Raw genomic sequence first — 20,444 nt, forward strand, 5'->3', positions numbered from 1 at the left:
AAGTAAAAAAAAAAAAAAAAAAAAAAAAAAGCCAATATCGAGTCTACACCCCGGACCAATTCAGTCAGAATCTGGAGCTTCTCAAGGTCCCCAGCGGAGTCCAGTGTGCAGCTGAGTGAGAGCTAGTGTGCTAATAACCACGTGTCCTTAAACTTGACCTCTGAGTTTATAAACCACAAATAAAACTCATGCCTGCTTTGACTCCCCTCCTTTCTACCTGCTGCCACCGTTCTCAGTCCTCAAGTGTTGAATATCCCGATCTGTTCACGCCTCCCCTTCCTCATATAGTCATCAGTCATCACGACCTGCCAGCCAACTCCCCCCCTTTCTTCGGAGCCACTCTGCCACTAAGCTGGTCTAGAACTTATCTCTTCCTCAGATGCCCACCTGCCTCCCAGCCCTGGAGGCACAGCCCCTCCCTGACCCCCATCTCCCATGAAGCTGCACACCACTCCCGTTGAGCCGCAAACACACTTTCCTCACGCACTTCCCGGCTCCAAAACTACAGCCTCTGCTGCCTACAGGATAAAATCCAGATTCCTCAATGAACACTAATGGCTTGACCCCCAAAAAAAGAAAGAAAAAAATTCCTATCCACTCAGTATTTGTTGAATAAATGACTCAATTAAGAAGTGCAAAGCGTCCTCCTCCTTTGTTTCAAGGTCAAGGACATTCTTACAGCCTCACCTTCTGCATCTGGGCCACCAACGCTGCGCCACTGCTGAAGACATGTTCTGATGCCTCTGGCTCTGAAAGGCTGCTGCGGGGACCAGCGCCGCTGGTTAACACGGGGGTGGGCAGCGCGGCCGAGGGCTCATACTGCTGGTTGGAGGGCCACTTCCCCTTTAACACCACATGGCAGATGTTATCCAGGCGGTTAATTATCACGCGATCCTATAAAAAAGAACAAAAGCTCTGAGGAATAAGTACCAAGTTACCCAAATTCACAGAATCCCCTGAAATCAAGTGGCAAGTTTTTTAACCAGAAGGAACTGATTAGAAAAGGGCACACACAAATGGACTCACTTTACAAGTCTTAAAAGAAATGGTATCGTCCAGACAACAAAGATCAAAAGCCACAGCGCTGTAAATACGAAGATAAGCTGACACTTCTGTCTTATGGTCTAATTAGGTGCATGTATCTTTAATGTCACATAACTAGTATCTTTTAAAGATACTAAACATTTGTCTGAGTCTGTTTCTCAGAAATATTCTAAAAGGTTTAAAGGAAAGGAGTCAAAGCTGAGGATGCTCTGGGTGGAGTGTGCAAGCTCTGGGTACCTTTGGCCACTCGGAGAAGGAATAGAGGGTTTTCTCCTGGAGCAGCTGTGCAATGGTGGGAGCCCGTGCCTCCTGCAGGTTGTCCCTGAGGTCCCCTACGATGCCCGAGGTCGAGTTCTTGCTCTCCTCCTCAGAGTATTTCCCTGGATAATCTAGGAAGGAAGGTTAAAAAAATGAATTAGACGCTTGGGAGATACTAGTGATCTGAAAGATGAGGAAGTCTGATCTTGTTTTTTAATTAGCCCAGTGTGTGCTCATTTATTTTTAATTGAATTATTAATTACCATACTTTCTATTTCCAGAAGCACTCTATCGGATAAGCCATAAAGGCACGACCTGCTCTAGGGCTACCCATGCAAGTCACCCAATAAGAGTTTGCATCCACAACCAAACAACGACGACGACGAAGGACCGTAAAAGAGGCTTTCCCATTTGGTGCAGTGGATGAGAGGAAAGTGAACGTTATGCTCTGATACAGAAGTGGGGATAGTGTAGGAAATGTAACACAGCAAGAGGCTGGTATTAATGATGAAGGAAGAAAAGTCCTGAAACTTACAACGAAGGTAAAATAGACCTGATTTATATAAAAAATGATGCAAAGAAACCTAGAACGTTTAAAGTACTTCACTGATGGAAAGGAATGGAAATGCCACTCATTCTTTCAGTCTTCAGTGGTGAATGTTTACTATCACGTTTGAAATGGATCTTCAAAGATCCACTTAATGGAGATGACAGGGAATGAACTGTGTGTAGCATAACGTCCAGGAAAAGTTGTGAACCTCTTTCGTGGTGAAATGACACGGAACGTCTATCCTCTGAAACGTGATGGACTCACTTCTGACTGTGCAACAAGTCTCCCAGGGGGCCGTAGAGACCCCCCCACCCCCACCACCAGGAGCAGGGCCTTGCTAGGCCAGGGGATTCAAGGATAAACAAGACAGATGTGACCCTGGCTTTCTAGGCTCTTACAGCTCCATGAGGGAAAGACAGTTGGGAAAATGCACTAATTCTAAACGGATAGTTACAATTATAAACCAGGGTGAGGGCCATAAAGGGAAAGAGACAAGGTGTCATGATAGGGAATAAGAGGGAAAACTGACTGGGAGGAGGGAAGGCTGGCAGAGAGGACCTGTCAAAGGAGAGACCACCAGGAAGATGAGGAGGCAGTGGGGAAAAGTACAAAGATGAGGCGGAGGGGCAGGATCATCGGGAACATGCTGGGCTCTGCAGGCCAGGATGGAAAATTTGAATTTTATTCTAGATCCAATGGGGAGCACCGCTGAAAGGCTTTAAGCAGAAAAGCTGAACTTAAATTTTAAGAAAAAAGCGGAATGCTGTGTGAGGGGAAAACCCTGGAGAAGGAGCCACGAGCCCGGGCGCTGGCCCTGACAGCTGTGCCAGTTACTGCTCCTTCAGCGGCCGAGCTCCATCCTCAGAAATAGGGCAACCCCCTCTGCCTCACCTCTCCCACATCTCGTGTGGAGGAGACCCCTGGGGTCTGTCAAAGCGTCTCTAAAAGCACTGGTGCTAGGGACACCCCCCCACCGGCCGAGTGTGCGCGATGCTCACCAAAGCCTATCAAGTTCACTGCTGTCTCCCAGCCCAGCCCAGCCCAGCCCAGCTGGAAGCCACGGCCACCAGAGGAAGTCCAGGCCAGCACAGCTCTCCTCTAGCCCATCCTCACTGGACTGTCTACATTGCCCAGGACTCGCTGATTTCCCCCACAACAGAGTTCCAAGAGCAATGTATACATGTCATTCCACACGTGGCAGGGACCCTTCATGGCCTGGGGCAAGGTCTGGGCTGGCTCCTTCTCGGTCGGCTGGGGCCACAGGCCGATGAAGCTCCTTTCAGTTCAGTTTCTATGCCCTCAGCTTGGCTGGTGTGTACATTTTAATTTGGGTTCAAAACCTTTCCCAAGTTATCACGAGGCTAAAACCAAAGGTGGGAGTTCAGAAATAAAAAGGAAGTGGGACAACCCAGGGCAGGGTTTCCCTCTTCAGATGAAGTCACTGTCCTGGGGGGAGGGGCCGGCCTGCCTGAATCCCTGAACATCACTCGGCCCCTGGCACCAGGCCAGGCACCTACAGGGTATTTTTTGTTTTTCTGACAAGGATAAACAGAACCATCTTTTGTTCACCTAATATGTCCTCTTGGGTCTGATGACATAAAGACAACAGTGACAAAGTTAAGACCCATTTGTTGTTGCTCAGGATCTCTAATCACTGTATTCACGTCCCTGCAAAGCATATACAAATCTCAGGGTCACCTAGATTAACACTTTAAAATCCCTTCAGTACCTAAGACTTCCCTATTTAAAAAGATCAAATATATCTGCATTTTTTATTGAGTGGCATGTAATTTGGCTATTCTTATTTCTGTTGAGTTACTTAAAGGAATCTCAACCCAATGCACCGACATTACAACACAGGGTTTTGACATACACGTGAACAAACGGCACAGTCTTTGCTCACCTTAATAAAGATCATGGTTATTTGTATTTTTGTGGCGTTCCTGAAAAATTACCTGCACCTCCGTTAAACTGCAGGTTCTTGGCGTTCCCTGGCTGTTCTACTTTAACCCAGTTTGTAGCACTTTACCTGGTGGAAGAACGAATTCCTTTCCCTCAACACTGTGTCTGGCATCTATCATATAACAGCACACAGCCCCTGCCCAAATCACACAGCTGACACAGCCAAGGTGCTACGATTATCTACAATCATCCTCAGTTTCCTGGAATGATCAGAGTTAAGCTACTCCGCCTCATTTTCAGACCAAGGCCTGTGACCTTCGCTTTTAAACAACACGGTGAGTGTGAGCATGTCCCTTCCAGAAGCTGTAAAACCCTTAACACCCCCCCACGCGCCCTTCCTGCCTTGCGAGAACTGGCTTATCCAAAATACAAGATCCCACACACTGTACCTTGACTCTGGCAGTTCCCGTCTCTATCATAATCATCTTTACTCTCAAAATCCACGTCTTCTGCCTTGAGTTCACTCCCTTCCAGATATGTAGGGAAACCTTGTTTCCCTTCTGCACTTTCTTTCCAGGGTTCTTTCAAAAGTTCATGCTTCACCTGAAACAGCTCTGGCGGAACAGCAGTGAGCTCGCCCCCCATTGTGACATTATTGGCTTTGCTTTTGTACGGGTCTGGGTTGTAACCCTGGGGTTTCTCCACTTCAAACTGGTCATTCTCGAGGCCGTGCGTCCACCTCTCCATGTGTTTGCAGTGACACTGACAGGCTGCGGGAAGAAAAGCGCCCTGCGGTCCAGGATGCTGGCTTCTGGCCGCCAGGCTTCCTTTCTTGGCTTCGTCCACAAGAAAGCCGCTGCGGCTCTTCTCCCCTGCCATACGAGCAGTGGGCTCGGTAAGAGGCGACACCTCTGGCCTTTCCCACGTGCCTACGGCCAGGTCTAGGTTTTCCTCCTCATTTTCCTCCTCTTCGTCCTCCTCATCACTGTGGTTCTGACCCAAAATCAATTTACTTTCTAAACTTTTGCATTCTAATAAATCAATTAACTGCTGATCTGATGACAGGTTTCTTTTGGAGTCATAGACACTCAGATTGCACATGTCAACAAACCCGCTCTCATTTCCTTGGTCCAAGGAAGGGGAGGCTATGCATTTGGTTTCCAGCTGCCCAAGGCTTTCAGGTCTCTGCCCTGCCTCGCTGCAGCAGAGTTCCCCTTCCTGTGAAAGAGACACCAGCAAATGTTTTCCATTTTTAATGTTCATTTGAGCTACTCCTGCTTCTAATGTATCCATAAAAGAGGGGCCTGAGGCTATTTCTGCCTCGTGGCCACCAGGCTGGAAGCTGCCATCTCTGCTTGTTGCGAGAGCCACGGCATCTTGTCTGGACTCGGTATTGGTACCTGGGCTCTCCTGAAAAGAGACTGGCTCCTGGCTTAGTGCTTTCTTACCATACATCATGCTCTCCAAGGACTCAGGCAGCAGACTCTCATCATGCGTGATGGAAATGACATCCTGAACTTTAGAAATAAAGTTTTCACAAGTCATGTCAGATAAGCTGCCCCGAGGTGGACCAAGATGATCATCCCTACCTTCTATTTTCACTAGATTCTCAGGTTCATTTTCAAGGGACTCGGAAGTCCTGCTCATCTGAGTGTATGCAAGAGACTCATACAGTTTGGAGTTGGTCTGGTAAAGGCAACAGAGACTCCCTGGAGCCTGGGGGTCGGTTCTTTTGTGTTGGGCATAGTTTCTGTAGGCGTCCAGGAAGGACAGCTGGGGGTCGGTCATGATGTAGTAGTCGGTGCGGTTCAGCCCGTGCTTGGCAGTGCCGATCAACAGGTCCCGATCGTGCTTTCCACACTCCCACCAGATGGGGAGGGAGAGGCTGGGCCTGCAGAGCTGAAGGCGCTCGTGCAGCTGAGGACACTGCAGCACTTGCTCCCGGACCTTCCGCAACAGTTCAATGCGGTACAGGGTTCTCGCGGCCCGCTCTTCAGTGATGGGTTCAACGCAGATGCTGGGATCTGGGGGGCCTGCAAAGGGGAACACAGAGCCTGTCACTTAAGGTGGCCCTTGGACACTTCCTGCCCACCTCAGCACCTGCATCTTTGATCTTATAATTTGAGTCCCTGGGTCCTCAGCAAGGCAGGGCCTTAGTGGCCCCACTAAACTGAAATGCTGAAAGAGAAGGGAAGGTTTTTATGAAACACGGACAGACCACTGAAGGTGAAAGAAGAGCCTGAAAACTCCAGTTCGGGAAATATTAGTTCCCGGTCAATAAGGAGGACTAGGTACCTTCTAACTAGGTACTTTATGGCTGTTATTTAGTTCTTCCAAGAACTCTATGCTATACCATCGTTATCCTCGTGTAAGGATGAGGAAGGAGGCTCAGATAAGCTAACTTGCTCAAGGTGGCAGAACCAGGACTCCAGTCCAAGTCTTGTCAGCATGACTCCAAGGTCCAGATCCTTCCGATCTGTGCAGCTCCCTGGCTTTAAAGAAAACAGCCTAAGTGTGCCACACGCGGGCAGAACGTGGGGTGTCTGTACATGCTGCCGCCAGCCCAGAACCCACACTGAATAGGCTCAACATTTGTTTCAGTTTTCCCAGAATACAGTCATACGGTCCAGAGCAAGTTAATCTATGAGTACGAGACTGCAGAGGGACAAGGAGGAAGCTGCTGCAAATTCCAACCAGGAAGAAATTTCTTAGAAAAGGTCTCTAGTGGAGCCTAGGGAGTTTAAATGACGGCCACTAGTTTTCCACAGCTACAAGTCAACGCATGAGAAAACATTTAAGATTTAATCTAAGGAAAGTGCAAAGCTCATAGTAGGATAATTCTCTATGAGACTTGAAAAAAAAAGCATACTTTGGAAAAGGTAATTAATAGTAGTTTCTTAATATTTCTGTGACATTTTAATCCGAATTTCAATTTTCGTTGGAATCACATCATTTTGGGAGAGAGATTTTATTTTATGAGGGTGGACCCGATTAGAAGTCCGTGGATTTGTGAAAACCCACTGGTCTTTACCTGAATTCTTCACGTCGGCTCCGCGTCTATAGTTATACCTAACTCTGTACCTTGAAAATAAGCACGTTCTCTCCTTGTCCCACCTGGGATATAGTGACAGAGAGTGTCCTCACCACCATCCTTCCAGGCTGGCAGACGACAGACGTGGCGGCACATGGCCACGAAGCTATGGAAATAGTGCTCCAGGCTCTCGTCCGACTTCTTGTCCAAACGGGAAATGATGCGAAACTGCGTCCAGTCAAAGGTTTTCTTTTCTTGATCATAAACGACACCAAAGGAAGACACTGTTCTGTAGAAGTCGGCTTGCTCTCTCCTAGTCCACCTAGAGAGGGAATCAGAAGGAGAGTAAGCTGTTTTCTTTCTTGGTTTTTTTTTTCAGTTAAAAAAGGCCAACAACTATTTACTGAGCACCTACTTGGGAGAGCCCAGGAAGTCAAGAGAGCAGGCAGAGCGGGTCTATTTTACTGTTTATTTTTATTCAGGTTGACTTGGGTGGAGGGGCTTATAACACAGCAGCCCCTCAGCCTCTACCACCACCTTCAAATCATGTGTGCGTACTTGAGATCTTACTTCACCAATTTTATTTTATTTTATTCTCATTATTATTTTTGGCCGTACTGCACAGCATTTTTGGCCATCCTGAGCAGCGGGATCTTAGTTCCCCGACCAGGGATTGAACCTGAGCCCCCTGCAGTGGAAGCATGGAGTCCTAACCACTGGACCACCAGGGAAGTCCCCTTGATTCATTAATTTTACAAACTACCTAGTTCATTTCCTCTTGTGGGAGATAAAGATTTTAATTTAAAAGCACTCTATATGCTTAAACATTCTGCCGTACGACAACAGAGAATCACAGAATCCTAGAGGGACCTTTCAAGCCCTTAAATTCACTTCCTTCATTTTACAGAGGGAGAAGCTGGTCCACAGCAGGGAGGAGACTCCCTCAGCCACCCACCTCCCTGACTCCCATCTCACACTGGCTTCCTTCCTGGTCTTACGTAGGCAGGTTGCCCACAACGATAATCTTTCCTAGGACACGAAGGTTCTCTAGATTTTATATCCTGCAGGATTAAGATAATGACTTAAGGAAAATGGATTATTATATACCACTGTAGTCTTCACCAGGGGCTCTTGGGCACGGTACGCAGCTAGGAGAGGGGTGAGAGGGTCAGTGGAAGAGTGAGAAGCAGGGAAGAAGGGGCTCTGGTTCTCTCTTAGGAGCTAGATGGGAGAAATCTACTCCCTGAATTACCAAATTTCATAAAGCCAGGAGTATACAGAAGTATCAATAATTGAATTCACTATGTGGCATTCTTTCAATTCACTGGATGTTACATCAAAAGGACGGAGAGATATAAAGACTCAAAGAACAGCAGCTCTGTTGATTTGCTCTCCTGGCATCGTTCTTAGCCTGTGCTGGCCTTGGGCAGCCATTTTTACCTTAATTCTCAGATGGGCAAGTAACCCCTTCCTTCTGGGCTGGCATTTTATGGTACTTATTGTTCTCAAAGGCTTCATAAGGACTGTTGGCTACAATAAGACAACTTCAGTGCTCACTATTCACTTTGCTGCTGAACGAATACGATCTGATACATGCTAGTGTGGTGTTGAAATCACATCCCCAGAGACCGGGGTCCAACTTAGGGAAGAGGGTAAGGTTGGAAAATCACACAAGTCTGGGAACTGTGAACAGAGGGTGTCCTAGATATCACCAGACTCCCCAGTCAGCACGAAAACACCACTGCAGTTGGAGGCTGGATTTAATTCACTCTAGAGACAACCTGATTCCATATGAGAACACTGGACACACCTGCCCTCCAGCTGTTGGGTTCCCTTTGTCACCTTTACCCATTGGGCAGCTCAGCACGCCCTTTTGGCCACTGGCTTTTACCTCTTTTGGGCTTCCTTGTTGATGAGATCCATCTCTGAGGACCTCCGGAACATCTCTTCCTGGACCCAGTATCCCTGGTTTCCTGGTCCCAGGATTTCAGGTCGGCAGAGCTCCTTGCGGTTACAGCGCTGGTAAATGGTGACCAGGCGTCGGAGACGAGCTGTGAGTGCAGACGAAACTGGCCAGGGTGATTTGTCTGGGTCGGAGCCATCCTGGGCTTCAAACATCAGTGAGGATATTAGTATTTACAAACAGAACTAAAACAAAGGCCACTGGGTTTTTTGGTGGTTGTCCTTCCCTTTCGTTTAAAGAAAACTAAAGCTGACTTAGTAACTTAGTGGAAGTAGCTGCTGTTCAGCAGTCAGCTCGGGAGCTAGGCACAGTGGGAAGGGCTGCAACTGCACTTCAGAAGCAGCTTTAGGTACGGTGGGTTCTGCTCTCTCTCCAGTACAAACGTGCCTGTCTGTGGGGGCAGAACCGACTCAAGGGCCTTGCTCTAAGGCATTGGCTTAAGAGGATGCTCTGTGGCCGTCTCCATTTAGAACTAAGGGCTTCTGTGTAGCTGGGCCTTCCAAACATCAAAGCCTCCGTTAAGTTTGAATTCAGAAAAACAAACAAAAGAACAAACCAAATACCCCTAACTTTTCTCAAAAGAAAAAAAAAAAAAATCACTGAAACCACGATTCCTTTTTATCTCTCAGACTCCACCCTGACTTCATTTCACTGCTGAATTCAGTGCCAGGTGGAGAAAGCTGGCCAGAGCCACATTAACGCTCCCTGTGTGACTCCCGCAGAGTTTGACGGAGGTCAACTTAATTGGCTTTTAAAAAGAGCCTCCTTAAAAAACAGCATTTTTTTCTTTTTTATTACACATGAACTCCAGGATAACTACAAACAGGGACCTTACTTTTCTTTGCCTTCAGAAGGACACAGTCTCACCTGCCCGGCTGTCATCCTTCTTTTCACCAAAAATGCCATCACCTCCATCACTGGAACTCTCCTAGGGATAAATGAAGTCATGCCGTCAGCACAACTGCAGCTCTGAAGAGACCAACTCAGAAACCCAGTCCCTACACAGAAGGAGTAAAGATGCACAAGAGACATCCCCTGCCCAAGAGCATCTCAAAGATCAAGGTGGTCCCTGATGAATGAAGCTTACTTATGCACAGAGTCTTAAAAGAGCCAGAAAGCAGTTTATTTAAAATAAGCATTTTCCCCCCTGGAATTGTGTGGAATGATTCTGCCCGTAGAGAATTAGCTTTAAGAATGATGAACTGGCATGCTCCCCTGGCAACTACATTTTACACGCACTCTTTTAGTTGAGAATTAAATATTTGCTTTACTATCATCACTTGCAGTCTAATACTGTCATTTCACAAAGCATGTGCCTGCATTTTTGGATTTCTGCTGTGAAAAACTGTCATGCTCATGTTCATTATGCTTCATTTACTTCACAGCAATAGACGCTATTTTCCTAAAACATGACTGCTCCAGACAGGAGACCTGATGGCACAAACCTCCAGGAATTTAAAATTAAAATCATGATCTGAGGCTCAGAATCTGAAGTAATATCACAGGCACAGAGCTTATCCAAGTTGGAGTATATGTCAACCTGGCTCTAATGGATTCCTTTACGAAGCCTTTCTTGGTCCCAGGAATGGAACTTCAGAGGCTCCTTATACACAAAGCATGTGGGAGTTTGGGTGTGGGCGAAGAGACAGTGCGGGTCTTCAACTTACTCCATTTTTAACACAAAAACTTACTTTTTTTTTTTTTTAACTGAAGTAAAGTTGACTTGCGACATCATATTAGTTTCAGGTGTAAAACAGTGATTCGGTATCTTTATACAGTAAGAAATGATCACCACCATGGGTGTACTTTCTGTCACCACACAAAGTTATCCTAATATTATTGACTACATTCCCGATGCAGTACATCACATCCCTGTGACTTATTTATTTTGTAACTGGAAGTCTGTACTTCTTAATCCCCTTCACCCATTTTCCCACCTATCTTATTGTTTTTCTTTTATTTTTTTTAAAAACGAACTTTACTTTTTTATTTATTTTTTTTTACAAACTTATGTATTTTATTTATTTATTTTTGGCTGCTTTGGTTCTTCGTTGCTGTGCATGGCTTTCTTTAGTTGCGGTGAGCAGGGGCTACTTTTTGTTGCCGTGAGCGGAATTCTCATTGTGGTGGCTTCTCTTGTTGCGAAGCACGGGTTCTAGGCACGCGGGCTTCAGGAGTTTCGGCACATGGGCTCAGTAGTTGTGGCGCACGGGCTTAGTTGCTCCGCAGCACGTGGGACCTTCCCGGACCAGGGCTCGAACCCGTGTCCCCTGCATTGGCAGGCAGACTCTCAACCACTGTGCCACCAGGGAAGCCCTCTTACTGTTTTTCTGACTTGCGTCTTTTGACGTGAATGACAGGCGAGAATAACCCCAGGATTCATGACTTCGGCCATGGTGGAGCACAGGGTCAGATTCTGTCAGAATAAGGGTCAGCAATCTGCAGCCTGTAGATTGTTTTTGTGTGGCCCTTAAGCTAAGAATGGTTTTTAAGGGAAGAAGAAGAGGAGGAGGAGGAAGGAAGGGAGGGGCAGGAGGGGGAGAAAGAGAAGGAGGTGAAGAAGATGTGACTCTACTGGCCCCCAGGCCTAAGATATTTACTGTCTGGTCCTTTACAGAAAACAGGGACACAGCCCAGGAGAGCAGCACCTCGGTTCAGGAGGGATGGACACACACCTATGACTGGCAATAGTTAAAATTCAAACCGCTCTCTTAGGCCCCTAATACCGGGGAAGGACCTGAGAAAGGCAGAGGGGCAGGGGTTCATTTCCTGAATGCATTTCTTTCTTACTAGAGTAGTGGTAATAGCTGACGTTCCGAGAACTACGTGTTACTGTGCAAAACCCTTTCCACGGCTTATCTCCTTTGGTCATCAGCACTGCTTCCCCAGGTAGAAAGTATTACTATGCATATTTTACAGAGGCAGAAAACAAGCCCTAGAAAGTTCTGTAAGTTGCCAAGGGGCAGAGCTGGGTTTCAAACACGGTAGTCTGATGAGAACCTATACTGTAACCACTGAGCTGCCCAAAACAGAACAAAGAGAGAGTCCCGGCTGAAAATCTGATTTAGAGAGTACAACATATTGAGAATTGGAGAACACTAGTTTAATCTCTCTTCTTTGCACCTGTAATACCAGTGAAGAGAAGGAACTTCAAGCTGATCTACCGCACCATTCTGGAGTGACACTTAAATATGCCAAAGCAGCCTTTCCCACTAGTTAGGTAGTTAAAAAGCAAGCAAAAACCAACAACCAGGCCTTCCATCCTTCCTGCCATAGAGAACATTTTTGGGTATTCTTAGAGCACCCGTGAAGACCCTTAGAATGCTGAAAGTTGTAATTATAGACACTTCTAGACTGAGAAGTGCTGTACAGACTATGAGATGTGGGGTCAGGCGCCAGGGCTACCACGCTCCTTATTACGACGGATGTGTGGCTGCCGTGGGCACCGACTCCACAGGGGTAGCTCCGGGCTTGGTGTGAGGCAGGCACACCTGCCATGCAGGCTTCCTTTCCACCCTCCCTAACAGTTTCTGTTGGCCTTAGGCAAACCCTCAAGTAAGGAAAGATTCTGGAAGCCGTAAGTGCCTTTCTGTCTCCTGCCCTCTCTTGATGGCAGGTCCCCTCCCTATCACTGACAGAAAGGAGAAGACCTGGCTTAGCAGCAGCCGAAGTGAAAAAGATGTCATAATCTTGTGGTCACATAACCAATTTAATGTGAGTGTGACAGACCGGTATCGCAGGGAGCACATGGAAAGCCCTGCCTCTGAAGTCTGCATGTGAACATGTAGTATCCTAGTTTCTGCCTCTGTGAATCAATCTGAAAGAAATATTCATCTCAGAAAAAGTATGAATCAATCATTTCCAGGGGCAGGGCCCCAGAGAGTGCTGACAAGTAAGACTGTCAAAGTAAGGGCAACAGGTTAGTTCCAACCTGCAGTTTCTCCATCTCGAGCACGCCTGCGTTTGGAGTCCGACAGTCCACTGCTCTCTGGCCTTGGGCAAGGTGTTTCGACCTCTCTCAAGCTCATTTCTTCATTTGCAAAATGGAGACAACAGTACTTTACGGGTGATCGTGGGGCACATATGAGTTGATTATGCAAAGCGTTTAACCAAATGCTGGCACAAAGCAAATGCCCGACGTACGGCAGCCGGCACCGAGGAGATACCCACGTACAGGCCCAACTGCTAGAGGATCCTTCAGCGTTTCTATCTTTCAGTTGAAGTGTGCTCTCTAAGGATAGCTTCATGACACAGTGGCAAACAGCAGCAATAACAACAGCAGTCTACAGGTAAGTAAATGGCCAGATACTATACTGAGTACTTCACGTGCGTTTTTCATTTATTCATTCTAAACGACTAAATGACCCTTTTTAGACAGAAGGAAATTGTAGAATGAGAGGTTGATAATCTTATCTAATACTACATATAGTTATTAAGTGGTGAAGATGGAATTCAAACCTAAAAGGCCTGACCCCAGACGAGGAGCTCTAACCGCTCGGGAGTATTGCCTCCGGTGGCTGAAGACACACCTGGTTGAATCAAATGCACTGTCAGTCACTAAGAGTAACTTAGTTTCCCGCGTGGCACTTCTCCGCCGAGGATGCAGGGCTGTTTCCTGATCTGAGAACAGCAGATCCCCCTTGCCTGTGGCTGCTCCTCCAGGCCCGGCTGCGTCCCCTCTTTGGTCTGGGTGTGGGTGCAGGCAGTGGCGCGGCAGCACAGACCTGCAGACCCAGGGAATTTCCTCTAAGCCCTTACAAAACTCCAGGGCCAAAAGAGCGGCGATGAGCTGCCTTCCTACATTTGTTTGCCAGGAACTGCGCTGGGTTCAGGAGCTCTGACAGTGGGAAGGATGCAGTCCTTATCCTTCTAGAGCCCACATTCTGGCCATTACAAGAGACATAAAATACTGGCCATGTAGTGTGATGAGTGCTCCTAAACACAGTGGGAAAACCAGAAAGGGTCACCAACTCTGCATGGCCCAAATCAGGTAAGGGAAGGACATCTGAGAGGTGACTTTTGAGCACAGGAGTTCGCCAGGAGAATATAAGAACTCTTTGTGTCGAGGTAACAGGATGCGTGAAGGCGCAGTTAAAAAAAAATCCCACAACAGTTTTCATTTTGCAGAAAAATCAAGCATCCTACTACCTTCATAAATTTCATGTAGAAAGTAGATACACATCAAATGTCATTAACACAAAATTCAAGGATTTTATAATGGAAAGACTGCAGGATTTAGAAAAAGATGTGAGCAGGCAGACACTGCTCTTGAGGAGTATGACTTTTTTTTGCAGCTCATTAAAACTATTTGAGCTTCCCCCGTCTAGAATGGGGATAAGAACAACACCTAACTGAAGGGGAAACGTGCTTTGTAAGCGTGGAAGTAAGTGTGGAAGTACTCCATCTACATTCAAATATCTCTATTTGAGTTCAGAGACCCCTCGAACTCTCAACTCATAAGAATAGAGTCATTGTTCAGTTCCTCATTGAACTTTTCTTATAGTGGGATTTGACCATTTTAGGCATTAAGTTTCCCTGCAGGAGTTTCTTCCTAGTTCACTGCGCATATGAACTCACCCTCCTTTTACAGAGAGCACCTGCTGTAGGAAGTGCTGCAGAGCGAGGACAAGACTGCTGGTTAGAACACAAGGGCTACACCAGGTAGAGCTGGGCCGCTACTTATTACTATCTCAGTTAAAGGAGATGGTAACCTCCCTGCATACTAGGTTTGATAGAGAACGATTTCCTTTACCATTCTAGGCTCTAGACCATCCCAAACACAAGTAAACTTTTTGACTCAGTGCTTTAGAAGGCATGTCCACTGACTCTAGCTGCAACTGTTTACCAATCAAAAGCTCTACTGGTATTAAAGAGAAAGGGTGGGGGAAGGGAGTAGACTAATCATCTCACATGTCCCTCTAACATTCTGTGGTTCTCCAACTGCCACGTTTGAAGAGGACAACAGCACAGTGAGCTCTGGAAGGCACAAGAGTAGCGAGGGGTCTGGAGACATCATGATAAGAAGAAAGAGGAATTAAGGATACTTCACCTGAAAAGAGACTTAAAGAGATTACGGTAGCTAGTTGGTCTCAAAATTTTTTAGTCTTATCGGAGAGGAAAGTAAGAACAGTTTTGCTCTTTGCAGGACCAGAAGAAAACTAGACAGAGTCCATGGAACCAACTGGGAGTCAGATTTCTGGGTCAGAATAAGGAAATACCACCCAACAATGAAATGGGCTTCCTTGGAAGATAGCACATTCCCCCTTTCCCTTCATGGATTCCTGGAAGCACCTACACCTGCCTGGTATGACCCCACAGCGATGTCGTAGAAGGGATGGAACACTGAGACCATGCAGACATGCGTTAGGGTCCTTGCAATGCTGAGATTCTCCCATCTACCAACCAGGCCCCCTCCTATGCCCAGGTCTGTTTAATTCAGATGAATTAACTTAGTGATGGATGATACGCTCTTTGGGCTTCCTTAACCTGCTGATCTGCCTGAGAACAGAACTGGGAGAAGGAAACACCCAACCAGTGTCTTCAGTACAAGGGCCGGGGTGTGGGGAGCAGGCTTGGTTCAGATGTTGGCTGTTCCTCTACGTTTGTCATTCTAGCACATGGACTAGAAGTCAATCTTAATCTGTTTATAATCTGTTCACCTCAAAATCTGGGAAAGGCACTTCCCATTCCTTCTGCTTTTGGTTATATTCTATAGCCCAGGTTTTAGGGATCTGAAGAGCAAAATAAATAATACAGGCATTACTTTCATAAATGAATTAAAAAAAAAAGGAGTCCCAGAGGAGTTTAACCATACTATAAGGAAACTTGAGTTATTTTACCAATTCTGCCACAACTCCCACGTCAGTGCCCAGATCTCTCCAAGACTGAAGTAAGCATGAGTTAAGCATAATTCACTTTACCATGAACAGCTTTCAGAGCTGGGTCTGGCCTGCGGTTGGTCTGGGGGCTGCCTCTTCATAGAGGATGCTGCTGGGAGAAGGGGTGTGTACGTACAGCTAAAACACTTCCTACTCTCTTGACTATGAAAAGAATATTTGATCAGAAAAAAAAAAAAGCCAGAATATCTAGAGAATATCTAGTTTGAACGCTATCATCTAGTAGCTGTGAGAATCTGGCAACGTCCTTTAACTTCCTGGGCCTGAATTTCCCCAGCTCTCACATGAGGGCAACAACACCTGAAGCTCTTACTTCACATGGCTGAGGTGAGGATCAACTGAAACAGATGGGAAAAGTGCTTTGGAAAGAGTAAACTTCCATATGAATTTAAGGTACTATTTTCATTTCTTTGGTACTCAAGTTATTTCCATGGGAAAACACATCCTACATTCCAGACAAAGGAAGTAACTGTAGAAGCTAGGCAGAGCTTCTACCAGAATGGCAGAGCTCAGATTTTAATTGTCAAGACCAAACCCAACTTCCTTCAGGTCCAGGGTCTGAAGCTTCATGCTGATTTGCTTCAATCTACTGCTTCGCAAACCTCAAGGAGATATGGAAACATATCTTCAAAAAATAATTATTTCTTACTTTGGGAAAGTGATGTCATTGTTACTCTTACAGTAATCAGAGCTGATGGAAACCAAGGTAAATACCATTCTCCAAACTAGAACCAAAAGAAGAGAATTGAAAACTTTTGGTTGGTGATCAGGAGGAGAAGAAAGATTATTCTGGTAATGGAGTCAGGCGAGGACAATGCTACAGTAACCTCTGGGATACGGAACCCATGAAATTCTAACAGATTTATTTGCTCCACTGAAAGCCAGAGAAAATGTGATCAAATAGTGCTGAGGCCCTAGTAAGGTTTTGGTCTGCTTATGCAAAGCCCTAGAAACTCATCTGTAAAATGCAATATAGACTTCTGCTTCTGGGAATATGCATATTTCCCTATTCCACACAATATTTACAACTAAAACCCCTGGACATTATATATGAAACAAACCTAAAAAAACTCTGAAAAGGGAAGAGAAGGCAGACCAACCAGGGACTTTGGGACACATGGGATGACACAGTGGTGAGTTTCCTTTTTTGCCTTATATATCCTAGATCTGGAGGTAAAGAAGCTGGCTATCTGGAAATGACAAAGGGTACAGACAAAAAAAGCCCCAACAAAAGCCTGCTCTCTCTAGTGAAGGACTAGGAAAAGGGCAAGCTAGGAATGGACAAAATGTTAAGACAAGATGTGCTACACTTCAGCTCAGCATCACAGAAAACACTTCTGCTCACCACATCCATGCCGGCAAAGGCTGAGTGGGCCTCTAGAGTCTAAAGGTGGACTCTAGACTTCCACCTTTGCCAGGCTGTAACAGGGCTCCCCATTCCCCTGCTGGGTGGTGTCAAAAAGCCAAGAAGGGAGCTGGGACTTTTATCCCTGCTAGGTGGTAATAAGGTCCTCAACACCCATGGTGTCAGCAAAGACCATGTGGAGATCTAAACTTCCATTCCTGCCCAACAGTAATGAGAAACACCCCTGCCTTGAGTATCTTCAGGGGCTGACTGGGAACATTAACTTCTACTCCCACCAAGCAGTAAAAAGGTGGTGTACTCTGCCACCCACCCCGCCCCGTTCCCCTGCAAAGAGGTGTCAGAGGCAATCAGTTACAACAGAAATTTTAAATAAGATCCCGAGTTTCACAATGTAATACCCCAAATGTTCAGGTTTCAATCAAAAATCACTTATCACATCAAGAACCAGGAAGATCTCCAACTGAATGGGAAAAGACAATCAACAGACGCTAACACTGAAATGACAGAGATCTTAGAATTATCTGACATAATAATTTAAAGTAGTCCTCAATGAGGAATTCTGAACATACTTGCCACAAATGATAACGCAAAATCTCAGCAAAGAAAAAGAAGATCTCAGCAAAGAAAGAGAGATCCAAAGAAGAACCAAAGGGAAATTTTGGATTTGAAAAATACAATAATGAAATGAACCAGACCAAACAAAAACAAAAACACAATGGACAGGCTCAACAGCGAATGGAGGAGAAAGAGAAAAGAATCAGTGAGCTCTAAGAGAGAAAAATATAAAGTACCCAGTGTGACCAACAGAGAGAAACAGATTAAAAAAAAACATTAAACAGGGAATTCCCTGGTGGTCCAGTGGTTAGGACTTGGTGCTTCCACTGCTGTGGCCCAGGTCCGATCCCCAGGTGGGGAACTAGGATCCTGCAAGCCATGAGGCACAGCCAAAATAAAACAAAACAAGACAAAACAAAAAGAGAACCTCAGGGACCAGTGGGACTATAACAAAAGATTTAACATTCATACCATCAGAGTTCCAGAAGGGGAGGAAAAAGGAATTCAAGAAATAATGGTTGAAAACTCCCCAAATCTGGTGAAAGACACAAACCTACAGATTCAAGAAGATGATAAACACCAAACAGGATAAACTCAAAGAAATCCACACACACAAAAATCACAGTTAAGCTTCTGAAAATTAAAGAAAGAAAAAAAAAATCCTGAAAGTAGCAACAGAGAAAAGACACCTTACCTAAGGGGAAAAACAACTTGAGTGACAGAAGATTTCTCATCAGAAACCAGGGAGGCCAGAAGGAAGTGGCACAACATTTTTCAAGAGCTGAAAGAAAAGAACTGTCAACCCAGAATCCTATATCCAGTGAAAATATCCTTCAGGAATGAAGGGGATATTAAGATATTCTCAGATGAAGGAAAAATAAAAGAACTGTCAACAGTAGACCTATCCTAAAAGAACAGCTAATGGAATTTCTCTCAACAGAAAGAAGAAATCTTGGGACACCAGGAAGAACAAAGTAAATAAAAATACAGTAGATGTTCCTTATCCTCTTTTATCTTCTCAATTATATTTCAGAATTGCAGCAAAAATTATAACATTGTCTGATATGATTCTAAATGTATGTAGAAGAAATATTTAAGACAATTATATTATAAAGGGACAAAACTAGAAGTAAGGACACTATACTTCACTTGAACTGGTAAAATGATGATACCAGTGGACTGTGATATATTATGTATATGTAATGAAATATCTAGAATAACCACTAAGAAACTTAAAAAAAAAACACAACAAAACATACCCAACATAGATAAATCAAAAAAGGGATCAGAAAAAAGTTTCAAATAACCCACAAGAAGTCAGGAAAAAGAAAACAGAGAATAAAAAAACAGAGAAAACAAAATGTCAGACTTAAGGCTTAATGCATCAATAATTACATTAAATGTAAGTGGCTGAATACACCAACTATAAGACAGGGTGCATTAAAAAATATAACCCGACTAAATACTGTCTACAGAAAACTCATTTCACATAGGCAGGTTGAAAGTAAAAGGATGGAAAAAGTTATATCATGCAAACGTTTATCAAAGGAAACCAGGAGTGGCTATATTAATATCAGATAAAGTACACTTCAGAGCAAAATAAAACTATCAGACACAAGCAGGTACATTATATATTGACAGCAGAGTCAACCCACCAAGAAGACATATCCTAAACGTGTATACACCAGACAACAGAGTTGCAAAACACGTGAGGCAAAAACTGATAGAATTGAAAGGAGAAATACACAAATCCATAGTTATAGTTGGAGACTTCAATACTCCTCTCTCAACAACTAGACAGAAAATCAGCAAGAATACAGAAGAACTCAACACTATCAACTAACAGTACTGCGTTGACATTTATGCAGCGCTCTGCCCAACAAGAGCACAATACACATATTTTTCAAGTGCCCATACAACATATACCAAGAGAGACCATATCCTGGGTCACAAAAATAACTTAACAAATTTAAAACCACTGAAATAATAGAGTGTATTCTCTGAGCACAATGGAATCAAACTAGAAATAAAAACCAGAAAGATTATAGGACAATCTCCAAATACTTGGAAATTAAATAACACACGTCTGATAATCCATGGGCCAAAGAAAAAGTCTCAAGGGGAAAAAAATTAATTGAATGAAAATGAAAATACAACAAATTTTACTATTTATAATAAATAGTAAAAATCGTGGGGCCTAGCTAAAGTAATGCTGAGAGGGAAATTTATAGCACTGAATGCATACATTAAATAAGCCCAAAAGTCTCAAATCAGTAATCTAAGCTCCCACCCCAAATATCCAGAAAAAGAGGAAAATAGAGGGGCTTCCCTGGTGGCACAGTGGTTAAGAATCCGCCTGCCAATGCGGGGGACACAGGTTCGAGCCCTGGTCTGGGAAGATCCCACATGCCGCGGAGCAACTAAGCCTGTGCGCCACAACTACTGGGCCCGTATGCCACAACTACTGAAGCCTGTGTGCCTAGAGTCTGTGCTCTGCAACAAGAGAAGCCACCACAATAAGAAGCCACACACCGCAACAAAGAGTAGCCCCCGCTCACTGCAACTAGAGAAAGCCCGTGTGCAGCAACGAAGACCCAACGCAGCCAAAAAAAACCACAACACAAAACCGGAAGGAAAAGAATAATAAGGAGCAGAAATCAATGAAATTTAAAATAGAAAACAGAGAAAAATCAATGAAACAAAGTTCCAATTCTTTAAAAAGATAAAGCAGACAAATTTCTAGCAAGAATAATAAGAAAAAAAGAAGACACAAATTATTAATATGAGGAATGAAACAGGGAATAGCATTATAAATTCTGCAGACATCAAAAGGATAACAAGATGATACCTCACTGTAGTTTTGATTTGCTTTTCTCTAA

General features: G+C 44.8%; 2 protein-coding genes across 3 annotated transcripts in view; one reads left to right on the top strand and one right to left on the bottom strand.

The window, feature by feature from the left end:
• The window catches only part of LOC112398413 (basic salivary proline-rich protein 2-like), a 9,175-nt gene extending 7,579 nt beyond the window's left edge, over window positions 1-1,596 (top strand). The window contains exon 2 of the mRNA XM_024742932.1: window positions 1,584-1,596. The gene's annotated coding sequence lies outside the window, so the exon portion shown is untranslated. The remainder of the gene's footprint in view (window positions 1-1,583) is intronic.
• CHD6 (chromodomain helicase DNA binding protein 6) overlaps window positions 1-20,444 on the bottom strand; it is a 208,879-nt gene that overhangs the window by 12,121 nt on the left and 176,314 nt on the right. For both annotated transcript variants that reach the window (XM_024742930.1, XM_024742931.1), the window contains 6 exons: window positions 9,616-9,676; window positions 8,677-8,893; window positions 6,899-7,107; window positions 4,204-5,787; window positions 1,282-1,433; window positions 688-894 (listed from right to left, as the gene is read on the bottom strand). In XM_024742930.1, the coding sequence (XP_024598698.1) occupies window positions 688-894; window positions 1,282-1,433; window positions 4,204-5,787; window positions 6,899-7,107; window positions 8,677-8,893; window positions 9,616-9,676 (2,430 nt within the window). The remainder of the gene's footprint in view (window positions 1-687; window positions 895-1,281; window positions 1,434-4,203; window positions 5,788-6,898; window positions 7,108-8,676; window positions 8,894-9,615; window positions 9,677-20,444) is intronic.

Source organism: Neophocaena asiaeorientalis, unplaced genomic scaffold (assembly GCF_003031525.2).
Source record: "Neophocaena asiaeorientalis asiaeorientalis breed wild unplaced genomic scaffold, Neophocaena_asiaeorientalis_V1.1 scaffold82, whole genome shotgun sequence".
NCBI classification, from domain to species: Eukaryota; Metazoa; Chordata; class Mammalia; order Artiodactyla; family Phocoenidae; genus Neophocaena; species Neophocaena asiaeorientalis.